The sequence below is a fragment of the Trachypithecus francoisi genome, unplaced genomic scaffold, assembly GCF_009764315.1.
Source record: "Trachypithecus francoisi isolate TF-2019V2 unplaced genomic scaffold, Tfra_2.0 Lachesis_group17, whole genome shotgun sequence".
NCBI lineage: Eukaryota > Metazoa > Chordata > Mammalia > Primates > Cercopithecidae > Trachypithecus > Trachypithecus francoisi.
Window position 1 is genome coordinate 4,328,614 of NW_022681462.1, and position 15,091 is coordinate 4,343,704.

Here is a 15,091-nt window from a genome sequence, read left to right on the forward strand (position 1 = left end):
CCACACCCAGCAAATTTTTTTTTTTTTTGTATTTTTAGTAGAGGTGGGGTTTCACCATGTTGGCCAGGCTGGTCTCAAACTCCTGACCTCAGGTGATCCACCCCTCTTTGGCCTCCCAAAGTGCTGGGATTACAGGCATGAGCCACTGTACCCGGCTGATATGTGGTAATTTAAAAAGAAATGAACTTTCAAAATTATGTCACTCAGAGACTAGATGATACACAAACTGGAGACTTCCTGTGAGATATCCAAAGATCTCTCCCTTTACTTCCTCTTGCAGAAATGAAGGAGTACATTGAGGAGGCTATTTCAACCCTTGACAGAGATATGCTACAGAAAGCCTGTGCTTAACTATCAGGTGACATGAGAGGCGTAAAGGGGACAATTGTAAGTAAGATTAGAGAAATAGCTGTGACAGTTCCTTTAGAAACTGCTTTTGACTAGGTATTCTGACATTTTACTGAATATTACATTTTTAAAAGTGTTTAATTCTTTTTGAATGACCTTGTCTGTAGGCATAGCGTATGTCAGGAAGATAATCAACAGAGTGCTAACCATGGTTATACATGAGCGATGGGATTATGTTTTTGCTTTAATTGTTTTCTTTTTACTTAGCTGAATTTCTAAAAGTTTCATCATGGCATTGAGAGAAAAAACCAAAAGCCAAAATAGAAGCAAAAGAATCGCAGTACCAAAATTCTATATTTAAAATGTTGTTGTGTTTTGTTGTTCTGATGAATTTTTCCCAATTTTGTTTGGTTTTTGGTGGTATACCTGTATCTCCCCTATTGGATGATCTCTGGATCCCTCAAAGTTTGAGTTTCTCAGTTCTAGTGAGTTAGCATTGATGACAATGTTTAGAAAAAAATGGAAAATCGGCCAGGTTTGGTGGCTCACGCCTGTAATCTCAGTACTTTGGGAGGCCGAGGTGGGCTAATCATGAGGTCAGGAGATAGAGACTATCCTGGCTAACATAGTGAAACCCCATTTCTACTAAAAACACAAAAAATTAGCCGGGCGTGGTGGTGGCGCCTGTAGTCCCAGCTACTCAGGAGGCTGAGGTAGGAGAATGGTGTGAACCCGGGAGGCGGAGCTTGCAGTGAGCTGAGATTGTGCCACTGCACTCCAGCCTGGGCGACAGAGCCAGACTATGTCTCAAAAAAAAAAAAAAAAAAAGGAAAATATCGATATTGCTCATGTATCCATCAGAGTTCAATAAAAGAAGCACATGGCCACTAGGAGTGATATAGAGTATGAGACCTATTATGGGGTTTTGGCCTGTAATAAATCTCAAGAAAGAAAAGAAGAATGTAACATGAGGGTAGGCAGGGACAAGCTGGGACCCACAAGGAGGGACTCCCACCAGCACCTACCTCCTCTCCGCCTCCACATCTCAGACTTGGATGATGTGTTCGACCAGCGGGAAAGGCTGGTGCCCTTTGCCACAGAGCTAAACATGTACCTGGCCCAGGAGGAAGAGAATCCCGAGGAGAAATTCAGCAGGACTGGAAGAGCTGTGGGTCAGCTACTGCTGCACCCCAAGGTGTGCCCGCAGAGCCGCAGCACCATTCATGGGCTGCACCCGCACCTGACACCTCACTACCGCCTTCCTACTACTTCACTTCCGGCCTCACACACAGTGGCCAGCGGCCACAAAGAAAGGGGAATTATAGCCATACGGCTTAACTACTTTGCCCTGGTAAAAGCCACTGCAATGCCTATTTACTACTGACCTGCTGGAGGATCATGGACAAAGTGACCTATCCTCTGTGGCTCCCCAAACCTCTCCACTGTAATCAGAAGACAGCACTAGCCCCTTCTTGCTGTGTACAGATAGAGTAAAACATGAGAAAGAAGAGAAAAAATTTTAGGCAACTGTTTGTATTCATTTTGTACCATCATTTTAAGTTGCTTTACGTTCATTGATTGTTCTCTGAAATAGGCCTGTGTGTGGATATGCTGCTTAATGTGAAGCCAACTATTAAAATACATAGGCCGGGCATGGTGGCTCAAGCCTGTAATCCCAGCACTTTGGGAGGCCGAGACGGGCGAATCACGAGGTCAGGAGATCGAGACCATCCTGGCTAACATGGTGAAACCCCGTCTCTACTAAAAAAAAAATACAAAAAACTAGCCGGGCGACGAGGCGGGCGCCTGTAGTCCCAGCTACTCGGGAGGCTGAGACAGGAGAATGGCGTGAATCCGGGAGGCGGAGCTTGCAGTGAGCTGAGATCCGGCCACTGCACTCCAGCCTGGGCGGCAGAGCAAGACTCCGTCTCAAAATAAAATAAAATAAAATACATAAAATGTTAAGATCCAATAAAAAGAAGCATGTGTATGTGAGCCAAGAATAGCCCTTAAGGGTATGTGACCATCCCTGAAGAGCAGGTGAATACCTTGGAACTTCCCCCCATGGGAAAAGCGGGAAAACAATGATAATATTTTATCACTGGTAAATGTCCCAGAAGGGAGAAAATAATGTCATCTAGAGTTTCTAGCTGACATGCATCAGGAAAGACATTGTGTTGACATTTGACACAAAGAATGCATAGGATCTGAGCAACAGGAGATGTGAAGAGAAGACATTTCAGGTGTAGAGAAAGGCAGGAGCAAGCGTTGGAGTTGGGACTGTGTAGGGTTGATTGGGCTGGTGCTCTCAGATAAGAAGGGGAACACTGAACTGGGAAACAATGCTGAGAGAAAGCAAAGAGGGATGAACCCCTTATAAAACCATCAGATCTGGCCGGGCGCGGTGGCTCAAGCCTGTAATCCCAGCACTTTGGGGGGCCAAGATGGGCGGATCACGAGGTCAAGAGATCGAGACCATCCTGGCTGATACGGTGAAACCCCTTCTCTACTAGAAAATGCAAAAAACTAGCCGGGCAGGTGGCAGGCGCCTGTAGTCCCAGCTACTTGGGAGGCTGAGGCAGGAGAATGGCGTAAACCCGGGGGGGCGGAGCTTGCAGTGAGCTGAGATCTGGCCACTGCACTCCAGCCTGGGCGACAGAGCGAGACTCCGTCTCAAAAAAAAAATTAAAAAAAAAAAAAAAAAAACATCAGATCTCCCGAGGACTCACTCACTATCACAAGAATAGCCTGGGGAAACCGCCACCATGATCCAATCACATGGGAAACAATGATAATGTTTCTCTTTAACTATGTATGAAAACAGCAACTCACAACTCCCTCCTCTCAAGTTGTAAACACATGGCAAGCAGATTCTCTTTCGTAATAATCATGCCCACTCAACCCAAATGTGACCTGTTATCATGTGTTGAGTGTCTACTGTGTGTCAGGTCCTGGGCCAAAAGTTGTGGGATTTTTTTTTTGTTGTTAATTTAGAGGGATATTAAAAATTTTGCCTTCTTTATTGATTTCTAACTGCATCCCATTGTAACCAGAGAAGGTACTTTGTATGATATCTGTTTTTAAAATCTGTTGAAACTTAACTTGTTGCTTAAAATATGATCTGTCCTAGAAAATGTCCTGTGTGCGTTTGAGAAGAAAGTGTGCTCTGTAATGGTAGGTGCTCTGAATATGTTTGTTTGGTCCAGTTGGTTTATTGTGTTGCTCATGTCCTCATGGGCCCCACTCAGACCTAATCTACAGGTTCAACAAGATCTGCAAGTAATTTGCGTGCACATTACATTTTGAGAAGCAATATTCTATGTATAATACTATCCTATGCCACAACATAAGGTTGGAAGGTCAGATACTCTTCTATGCAAATTTGACACTGATTTTTTTTCTGGGCTTGATGAGAAGGTGATCTAATTGATAGTCCTTATTTAATTTAAGCTTTGCCTGATACAAGCTTCCAGGATCTAGTTCCCATGCATGCTTGGCATAGCATACCTGTTACGTAGTTTGAAGTTATGTGTTTGAAACTTCCAGTGGACATGCCAAAAACACAGTGATTCTACCTTCCTTGAGAGATGTGTCTGATCTTTTTCTTATCCTCTAATCTGATGGATTTTCTAAAATATTGCAAATGAAACAGGGTACTATAGAAACATATGGTCAAATTTTTAAAAGCATAACTAAATTATTCAAACCACCTTCTCTCCAGTCCAATCTCAAACTGCTAAGAATGTCTACATTTTAAAAGAGAAGCTTGGAAGTCAAATGATTGAAAGAGGCCTTCCTGTGGATATGCTGCTTGATGTGACTCTATCTGAGGTAGGTAGATGATCTGTTGGAGCAAATGTTTTTTGAGAAGATGGATACATATTCCTTTTGTCCTTAGCTTTCCTTCATTAGCTCCAATCTCCACATTTTATCAGCCATCAGAGTGATGGAATCAGCAGCTGGCATCTTTCAAAGTTCACAGTGGCAGCCTAGGAATAGAAGGGCTTTCAGTTGATGGAATCATTACCTGAGGAAAGGCTTTTCATAGGTAATCAAAATAGATCACGCTGATTTTGACATAAGGAGCACATTTCAAACGAGTATTTTCACAGTCCTCCTGGCTCTGACTCTAACTCACCTTTCCAGCCTCATTTCCCAGCTCCGTGTTACCTTTCTTATCTGAGGACACCAGCCCAACCAAACCGTACACTGTCCTAACTCCAACACTTGCTCCTGCCTCTCTCTACATCTGAAATGTCTTTTCATCATATTTTCTCTTGCCCAGATCCTAGCCATTCTTTGTGCCAAATGTCAACACGATGTCTTTCCTGATGCATGTCAGCTAGAAACTGTAGGCGACATGATTTTCTCCCAGTTGGGACACTTATCACTATCTTGACATCGTATTTGTCTTAGAACTTCCCTCCCCTAGTAGACTGTGAATTACCTGAGGGCAAGATCCTTGTCTAATTCATCTCTATATCCCCACAAATGCCTAATACAATACCTGCCACGCCAGCCCTCAATAAATAGCTTCATCCTTCCTTCATGGCTAATGATATCCAATACTTTTCATGTGCTTAATTGGCATCTGTAGTAGTCTTTTCCTTTTTCTCATGTTCTAATTGGAATTTTTGTTTATTATTGGGCTTTGAGAGTTCTTTATATATTCTAGATATTAGTCCTTGATATGGTTTGGCTCTATGTCCCCATTCAAATCTCATCTCAAACTGTAATCACCATGTGTGGTGGGAAGGAGGTGGTTGGATTATGGGGGCGGTTTCCCCATGCTGTTCTCATAATAGTGAATGAGTTTTCATGAGATCTTATGGTTTTATAAGGGGCTCTTCCCCGTTTGCCCCTCACTCTTCTCTCTCCTGCCACCATGTGAAGAAGGTCCTTGCTTCCCCTTTGTCTTCTGCCATGATTGTAAGTTTCCTGAGGCCTTCCCAGCCATGTGGAACTGAGTCAATTAAACCTCTTTTCTTTATAAATTACCCAGTCTCAGGTATTTTTTATAGCAGTGTGAAAATGGACTAATACCATCCTTTATCTAATATGTGGTTTTCCAATATTTTCCTCTAGTCTGTTGACTTGCCTTTTTATCCCTTTGCAAGGTGTTTAACAGAGCAAAAGTCTTTACTTTTGATGAAATCCAATTTATCATTTTTTTTATTTTAGGACTCATGGTTTCAGTTTCAAGTATAAGAATTCTTTGCCTAGCTTTAGCCCTTGAATATTTTCTCTGATTTTTTTTCTCCTAAATGTTTTATAGGTTTACATTTTACATTTAGATCCAGTACCTAATTTGAGTTAGCTTTTGGGTAAGGCATGAGACTTAGACTGATGGTCACTTTTTTGCCTATGGATATTCAATTGCTCCAGCATCCTTTGTTGAAAAGGCTATTTTCTGCTGGCAATGTTGCAGAGAAAAGGGAACGTTTATACACTGTTGGTGGGAATGTAAATTAGTTCAAACATTGTAGAAAGCAGTGTGGCATTTCCTCAAAGAACTAAAAACAGAACTTATATTCAAGCCAGCAATACCATTATTGGGTATATACCCAAAGGAATAGAAATTGTTCTACCATAAAGACACATGCACAAGTATATTCATTGCAGCACTATTTACATAGGCAAAGACATGGAATCAACGTAAATACCCATCAATGGTAAACAGGATAAAGAAAATGTGGTACATATACACCATGGAATACTATGCAGCCATAAAAAAGAATGAGGGCATGTTCTTTGCAGAAATATGGATGGAACTGGAGGCCATTATCCTTAGCAAACTAATGCAGGAACAAAAAAACAAATACTGAGTGTTCCCACTTATAAGTGGGAATGATGAGAACACATGGACACAAAGAAGGAAACAACAGACTTTGAGGCCTACCTGAGGGTGAAGGGTGGGAGGAGAGAGAAGATCTGAAAAAATGACTAACAGGTACTAAGCTTAGCACCTGGGTGACAAAATAATCTATATAATAAATCCCCATAGCTTGAGTTTACTTGTATAACAAACCTGCACATGTACTCTTGAACCTAAAATAAAAGTAAAAAAAGAAAAAAAAGAAAAGGCCATCTTTCCTCCATAGAATTGCTTTTGCATCTTTGTCAAAAAATAGTTGGGCATATTTATGTAGACCTCTTTCTGGGTTCTCTATTCTGTTCCCTTGACCTCTGTGTTTATCTCTCTGCTGATGCCACACATTCTAGATTGCCATAGCTAAATAAGAAATCTAGAGATTGGTTAGATGCATTCTTCCTGCTTTATTCTTCTTTATCAAAGTCATTTTAGCAGTTCTAGTTTCTTTACATTGCTATATAAACTTGTCTATATAAAAATTCTTGCTGGAACTTTGATATCAATTTGAGGAGAATTGACATCTTTACTATGCTGAGTCTTTTAACCCATGAACATGATGTGTCTCCACTTATTTAGAATTTCTTCGGTTTCTCTCATCAGCACTTTGTACTTGTCAGCATCCAAATCCTGTATCTGTTTTGTTAGATTTACACCTTGGTGTTTTATTTTTTTCAGCAGTTGTAAATGGTATTGTATTTTTAATTCTGGTGTCCACTTGTGTATTGCAAGCATATAGAAATACTTTTTTATGTTTACCTTGCATTCTGTCACTTTCCTGAACTTGCTTGTTAGTTTTTGTTTGTTTGTTTGTTTGTTTGTTTGTTTGTTTTTGAGATGGAGTCTTGCTCTTGTTGCCCAGGCTGGAGTGCAGTGGCATGATCTCAGCTCACCACAACCTCTGCCTCCTGGGTTCAAGCAATTCTTCTGCTTCAGCCTCCCAAGTAGCTGGGATTATAGGCATGCACCACCACGCCTGGCTAGTTTTTTGTTTTTTGTTTTTTGTTTTTTTAGTAAAGACGGGGTTTGTCAGGCTGGTCTTGAACTCCCAACCTTGGCCTCCCAAAGTGTTGGGATTACAGGCGTGAGCCACTGCTTCTGGCCTTGCTTGTTAGTTTTAAGAGAGTTTCTTTTTTTATTCCTTGAGATATTCTGAACAGACAACCATGTCCTCTGAAAAGAAGGACAGTTTTCTTTCCTTCCAATCTATATGTATGTCTTTTATTTCTTATTCTTGCCTTATTGCACTGGCTAGATTTTGTAACACTGTGTTGAATAAGAGTGGTAAAAACAGACATGCTTGGCTTGTTCTTGATTTTAGAAGGATATCATTCAGCTTTCATCGTTAAATATAATGTTAGCTGTAAATTTTTCTTTGATACCTTTCAACGAATTTTTCTAGGTTTTTTTGTTTTTGTCATGAATGAGTGTTGTTTTTGTCAAGTGTTTTAATGCATTGATTGATATAATCATGTGGTTTCTTTCTTCCTAGACCTTTTTACATGGTAGATTACAATGAATAAATTTCAAATGTTGAACCATCCTTACATACTTAGAATAAATTAGGCTTTTTTTTTTTTTTTTAGACAGAGTGTCACTCTGTTGCCCAGGCTGGAGTGCAGTGGCATGATCTCAGCTCACTGCAAGCTCCGCCTCCTGAGTTCACGCCATTCTCCTGCCTCAGCCTCCCAAGTAGCTAGGACTACAGGGGCCCGCCACCACACCCGGCTAATTTTTTTGTATTTTTAGTAGAGACAGGGTTTCACCATGTTAGCCAGGATGGTCTCGATCTCCTGACCTCGTGATCCACCCACCTTGGCCTCCCAAGCTTTTCTTTTTTGGTCAGAAATTTGTTGACATTTGGGTGGGCACAGGGCTTCACATCTGTAATCCCAACACTTTGGGAGGCTGAGGTAGGCAGATCATTTGGGGCCAGGAGTTTGAGTCCAGGCTGGCCAACATGGCGAAACCCCATCTGTACTAAAAATACAAAAATTAGCTGGGCATGGTGGCGCACAGCTGTAATCCCAGCTACTCGGAGGCTGAGACATGAGAATCGCCTGAACCCAGGAGGCAAAGGTTACAGTGAGCCAAGATTGTGCCACTGTGTTCCAACCTAGGCAACAGAGTGAGAACCTGTCTCAAAAAAATAAAAATAAAAAAGAAACGAAAAGAAAAGAAAAGAAAGAAAAGAAGAAACTTGTGGACATTTCTGGGTCCCTGACTTCTCCAGTACCTGGTCAAAAACCCAAGGAATTCACCACCATGTCAATCTTTGGGTCCCAAGGTTCCCAGTTGGTGTGCCTTCTTCTACCTGCTTTTCAGGGACCAGGCCTTCACAGTGATTGGTATTGTCTCCTAGACCAAAGAACCTAAAACTGGAGTCTCTTTATGAATAAAATAACGAATGTAATAATGCATATAAAATAGGCAACTTCAAATATTGGCAATCTTGATTTTGGTTTGTGGATTCCAAATGTCCAAAGGAAATAATACTGAATGTTTCAGGGCTGATGTGAAAGAAAAATAAATCCTAATTTTCCTTTTGCTGATCCATTTCAAGATAGCCCAGAATCTTTTCATAAAGATGCTTGATGGCATGGCGTGGACTTAGGACTTGGATTTGTGCTTTCTGATCAATATAGTGGTGTCACATATTATAGCTGGGTAGTTACAATTGCAAGAATCGTGTAGTCTTCACACAGTAAGAAACTGAGTCGGCCCATGAATTCATCTGCAGACTCTCCGCATAGAAAATAACTAATTTTCTATTTGTATGGAGGAATAAATGTGTTGTCATAGTTCAGCTTTATTTCCTGTGAACTGATGCCTTCCTCCATAGTGAGTCATATGTATGCCTCAGTGCGTTCTGGAAAACATGCTCCTGTGGTATCATCATGGGCAATAAAAACACAGGATCCCAAGGAAGATCGTTGCTAAATGGCATTCAAGTATAGAACTGGGATGAAAAAGTGAGCTGGTGACATCTGACTAACAGGGAGTTGGAGCATCGTGCAAGTTATTCTTGGTGGATCATAAAATGAAAAGGCCAGGAGGATGCCCACAGAGCAGAGGAGCCAGCAAAGCTTGGTTTGCATTCTGCCTCTCTAAATGAGACATTCTGGTCATAAAACACTCCTTGAAACTTCCCATCCACGAGGCTGCTTAAACGAGCGTCCAAATGGTGTTTAAAGTGCTCAGATAACTGCACATAGATAGCATGGATGACAGCAGCAGAGATGGAGCTGGGCTGTGGCTCGGGTCACCCAAGATGTTTCACTTGCCTTCGTGGAAGTTGTCAGTTATGTATATATTTTTGGCCTAAGACTTCTGTTTGTGTTTTCTCAGAACCAGTATGAAAAATACCTTTGCATGTCCTGAGCATCCCTATAGAGCCCAGGATCATGCTGGCTACAGGCAGAAGGCAGAAGGCAGAAGGCAGAAGGGATCCAAAGCAGGCTGAGAATGAGCCGTTGAGCAAATTGCCTGGTTCTACTCGAACTGAGATTCTCACCTGTAAGTAGGGATTCTCAAACTCCGATTGTAGCAAAATCTTCTAAAAAGTTTACCATTCAGATTCCTGTGCACGGCACCCAGCAATACTGATTGAGAGTGTGGAACAAGGCCCAGGAACTGCATTTTTCATTCATTCCCCCAGATGTTTCTGAAGCAGGTGATCTGGGGACTACATCCAGAAAAACCTTCTCCTGAGAGTAGGTGGTTGTTTGTGATGGAGGTTCACGGAAAGAACTGTAGAAAAAAATCATGTGTCTGAATTCCTGAAATGGTACCAAAACTAATGATTGCATCTCAGTTTCCAATGGAACTGTTTAACTAATTCTCCCACTTCCAGCCTCAGATTGCTCCTTGAGATCCATCCAGCATCTCACAGAGACATGTTCTTGGCACCAAGAGAAGGTTTTGGTCAGAGAGAATGGCTGAGTCTCTGTGACTTTATCTTCACTATTGAAAAAATGACTCAAATAGGACATCCTGTTGAGGTGGATAAGCAGCTTGTCTCTGCAAACAGAGAGAGCCGTGCAGTCATTAGCAAGCCAGCCCCCTAACGGCTTCCAAAGAGCAAGAGCAGGAAGAAGCTCCCCTTGGTGCTGGTTTTCCTTCATCATAACTCATGGAGGTGGCCCAAGACTCTCTATCAAAGATCTGACAAGAAAGAAGAGGTCCTCTAGCCCTTTGACTTCAGTTTCAGAGCCCCTTTTATGCCTCCTTGGGCCCCCAGAATCTTCTTCACCTGCCCCTGCAACTGTGCAAAACTGTAAAGAATGGTCCACAGTTACACAGGGCGTCTCCGTTGACATGCTAACCTCAACCCCCAGCTTAGTCACGTTTTCATTTCTCACATGTCTTCTCAAACATTTAATTATAAAATACTTAAACATTAATTTAGGTGAGTTATTCTTTCAAACTCTTTGTTTAAATAAGATATCCCAAAGAGTCATAGGTTTTAGTTTATTATTATTATAATTTTACCTTTGTGTAAATAAGATATGATGAAAGTGCTCATAATCATCTTCTGACTTAGTAGAGAAGATGCACAGGTACCCATACCTTCTGGAAAATAGATCTCAAATGGAATTTTACCAGAGCAACACATTTTAAAGTAAGATCAATGAGAATTACAGCCGTCACAGAAGCTACAGATTACTTCCACAAGCCATAGCAACAGCCTCTGAAGTTCAGATCCATTGTAAAACTCTTGTATTAGAAATGTTAATAACATTGGCAACCATAGTTAAATGATATAGAAGAACATTTTGTGTTTTCATTTAGTTTTATTTGTTTCGGTTAGGGAAAGAGGGATATATTTCCTTCTCCTTAACTAGCTGTGATTTTTTTCACCAGCAATTGAAAGTGCCTGTTATTTCAAGGTCTAGATTTCCATTACCTAGCACTGAGAGAAATAAAACAGGCCTGCTTTATTAAAGTATCAAAATATTTTAAAAATAAAATATGGAGAAGGAAAAAGTGAAAAGAGAATTTAATAAATTGAATATGAGGTTTGTAAAGTTTTGCATCTAAATGATCCTTTCTAATGCCTGGTTTCTTCCTCCCTGCCTCTGACTGGGTGATTTAGCTGTCCATCTCCTGACCTGACTCCAGTGCCTGCCCACCACCCCCAGACCGTTCTCTACCTTCCCTCCTGTTTGTCAGAGGCACTAGAACACTCATCCCTCCTCTTGGCTTATGACTCTCCCCTTGGCTTATGACTTTCTCCCCTTATGTTACTACACTTGGTTCCTTCATTTCCCTTCACCTTCCCATCTCCACCAATTCCTCTTCTCTGTCTACCCACACGCTCAAGTCTACCCCACCCTTCAGCCGATACCAGCCATTTTCTTGTGCCAGGACCTGCCTTCTGTCCTTGCAAGACTGGCCTGCATCTGCTTCCTCTGCTGTCACGTTTTCTGCCACCCATCCCAGCCCCTGCTCACCCATGACATTCTGAATGCCAAACCCGAAGCCTTCCCTCCAGCCCCCACCCAGCTTCGATGCTGAGTCTGCTTCTCCTGGAATGCTCCTCCGCAGGGTTTTCTCCCTGACAAATCCTTCTGCAACCCCTTATTGGCTTCTGTTCCTACCCTGTCGTTGAGCACTGATATTCTCCTGGGTCTCATCCATCCCTTGTCTCATGTTCCTTCACTCATTCATTCTCCTAAAGCAATCTCACCCTTTCAAATATTCAGTCACCATGCATGTGCTTCTGGTGATTAAATCTACATGACTTATGTCTCTTTCCTAAGATCAAGGCATTCGTTTCTAGCGACATCCTAACACCTCCATTTGCCTTCTCCACAGGCAGGGATCCAACCTATCAACCCAAGGTTTCCCTCCAGCCCTCCATTCCCAGTCTCCGTCAAGACCACCACCCTCCGCTCTGCCTTGCAGGCCTGACCCCTTCCTGTCATTCGGCCTCCACACAATCACTTACAATTTCTGACAGTTCTTCTGCTAAAATGTCTGTTGTATCCACCTCCTCATTTTCCATTTGTGGCAAAACTACCATGCGTCTGGCCCTCACACTTTTTCCCCCTGCACACGCCTCCCAACTGATGTCTCATTTCAGCTCCTATGTCTACCATAAGCTTCTCTCTGTAGTCACAGCTGGGTCAGATCCCAAGCTTTCAAACACCAGTGTCTTCCTGACGCTTACACAGCATGTCCCTTCTGCCCCATCAGTGTCTTTCAATACAATGTTCAGTGCCAGCCTCATCTGTAACTATCGTATTCCCCTTCCTTTCCACTTCCCTTCTCAATCAGAGGTGAGGTCAAGTTCTAACATCAGAGGATACCCAGCTGATGGTGGGCAGTGCAACTTGCAAATACAGAGAGTAATCCTAGAAAAAGAACACCACTTGTTTACCACTGCCTCTACAATCTGCAACCTGAAAACCTGTTTCCCTTGGGCCCTTCCTGCTGTTCCCCTAGCATCCTCTGGCCTAGTTCGAGCAACTTGCTGGAAGATGCTGCAACTCTTCTTCTCCCTCCACTCTAGCTGTCAGCCATGCTTCAGTCCCCGCATGCCAGGAACCTCAAACTTCACTTTTCTCTGGAGCTTTCCGACCTCCCTACCTCTCCTGTTGTTCCCCCTCCCTGTCTTCCCTGTTCCCCCTCCCCTGCCTTCTCTGCTTGGCAAACCCCCACTTGTTCTTAAGCCCCCTGCCAAAGCCAGCTCCAGCTCAGCTGTAGAGCTTTGCCTGCTTCCTTGCCTCTTAATACCTCTTTTCTAGCACTTCTCGCACGCTCTTGTAGGGAACTACTGATGTGTCCATCTTTCCTCCTGTGCTGCGACCTCCTTGAGCTCAGGAATTATGTCTTCATCTTCTTACACCTGGAGCCTGACACAGAGTAGGAGCTCCATAAATATTTAAAGAAAAGAACACATTACTCTCATTGTTCCTAGTGCTGTGGAAGAGCAATGGAGCTAGAAAACACAGCCCCCATCCTTCCGAGGGTAAAGGTGGTAGGGGCTGCAGTGTGAATATACAGGAAACCCCATAAGATGAGGCAGTGTAAGCAACAAATACATGGCGAAGTTGCGAGGAGGAAGCGTTGTGTCCAGCTTCTCCACACACCAAGCAACAGTCCTCCTTTCCTTCCAAAGCCAATAGTCCCCCCTTCTCCTCCAGCTCCCTCCCTAGTCAGCAGGATAGAAGGACTTGTGCATCTGCCTACAGCAAACTGACTCATACCACCCACCCAACCCAGTCACCTACCCAGAAGAAACAGGCTGGGCAGGCACCAGAACCAGTGCCTGTGTCACTATCAAATCCATTTCTGAATCTGCCCAAGGTCATGTGGGCTGCTTGTCCCTGTTCACAGCCTTTGTTTCTCTATAATCTGCATACTTTGTAATATACTGTTCAGAGTTTATAGCAAGCCACTTTTATTTTCTCACCTTCAGTTAAACTTTTAGGCTAATTGGTCCCCCTTAAACTCTCCCTTCTTCAAACTTGCTCTTGGAAACTCTCTCCAATCTTTGTAAGCCATTATCTTTTCTATTGATTGCCATTCCTGTTCACTCTTTCTTGTTAAATTACCTGACCTTCATCTGTACTCTCCCATTACTTAGTCTCTCTTTTCAAACACTAGCTACTTACTATTCTTTCCTACTCTTAAATGGTTCCCATTCCAAGCCTCTGAACCTTCCTCTGTGTATTTGTTAGAGATTCTTTTATTGCTGCCTTTCTGTGTCTATGTTTAAAATAGAGTTTTTGCAGTGTCATTTCATCATAGTCTCTGACCGCCTGGACATGACTCTTACTTTTTCAACCTTTTATAGCCCTGAGAGCTTTCCTCTAAATAACTCATTCATTCATTTATCTAACAGGTAGTGAGTGTTGAGTCACCTAATACTTGTATTGAGTCATCACCCAACTAGGAAGAAAGACATCACTGCAGGTGTTTTAAACAGAGGTACTTTAGTTTAGGGAACTGGTTACAAAAATATTGGAAAGAGTACAGCAGCTAAAATTAAAAACATTAATTATACCAAGTGTTGACAAGGATTTGGAACAACTGGAATTCTTATACACTGCTGGTGGGAATGTAAAATAATATAATTTTGGTTGTTCCTTAAAGAGTTAGATATATGACTACCATATGATTCAGCCAACCCAAACTTAGGTATTTACCTAAATGAAATGAAAGCAGATACTCATACAAAGACTTGTACAAAAATGCTCAGAAGCTTTATATATAATGGCTCAAAACTGGAAACAATCCAAATGTTTATCAACAGAGCTACAGATAAATAAATTGCAGTATATTCACATAATGGAGTACTATTCAGCAATAAAAAGGAATAAACAATTGAAATATGCAACAGCAGGAATTAGTTTAATTATGCTAAGTAAAAATTCAAAAAAATTAAAATAAGTCCATACTATATAATATACAATTCCATTTATATAAAATTCTATAAAATGCAAGCTGTAATCACAGAAAGACAATCAGTAGGCAGGAAAGGGGAGGGACAGATTGCCAAGAAGCACAATAAACTTTTGGAGGTGATGGACATGTTCTTTATTTTTATTGCGATGATGATATCACAGTCTATACCTATGTTAAAGGTTATCAAATTATACACTTTAAATATATATAATTTATTGTATGTCCATTGTGAAAGGTAAATAAATCTTGCCCTAAAATCACTAAGCTAAAGGGAAAAATCAAGCTGAGAATTCCTTAGGGCCAACCTACCCCCATTCTATTCAAAGTCAACCCCTCTGCTCACTGAGATCAATGCATACCTGATTCCTCCTTTGGAGAAGCTAATCAGAAACTCAAAAGAATGCAACTATTTGTCTCATATCTACCTATGACCTTGAAGGCCCCTCCCTGCTTCAAGTCTGC

The 15,091-nt window shown here is 41.9% G+C and overlaps 1 protein-coding gene across 2 annotated transcripts in view; it reads left to right on the plus strand.

Annotated features, from left to right (window-relative positions):
* The first annotated feature begins 241 nt into the window (after positions 1-241).
* NMS (neuromedin S) overlaps positions 242-15,091 on the plus strand; it is a 45,122-nt gene continuing 30,272 nt past the window's right edge. Inside the window, exon 1 of one of the 2 annotated variants that reach the window (XM_033239045.1) lies at positions 242-387. In XM_033239045.1, coding sequence (XP_033094936.1) covers positions 364-387 — 24 coding nt within the window. In that variant the 5' untranslated portion in view covers positions 242-363. Of the gene's footprint in view, positions 388-4,003; positions 4,180-15,091 lie in introns of those variants that run through there. The other variant, XM_033239044.1, reaches the window with a different exon arrangement.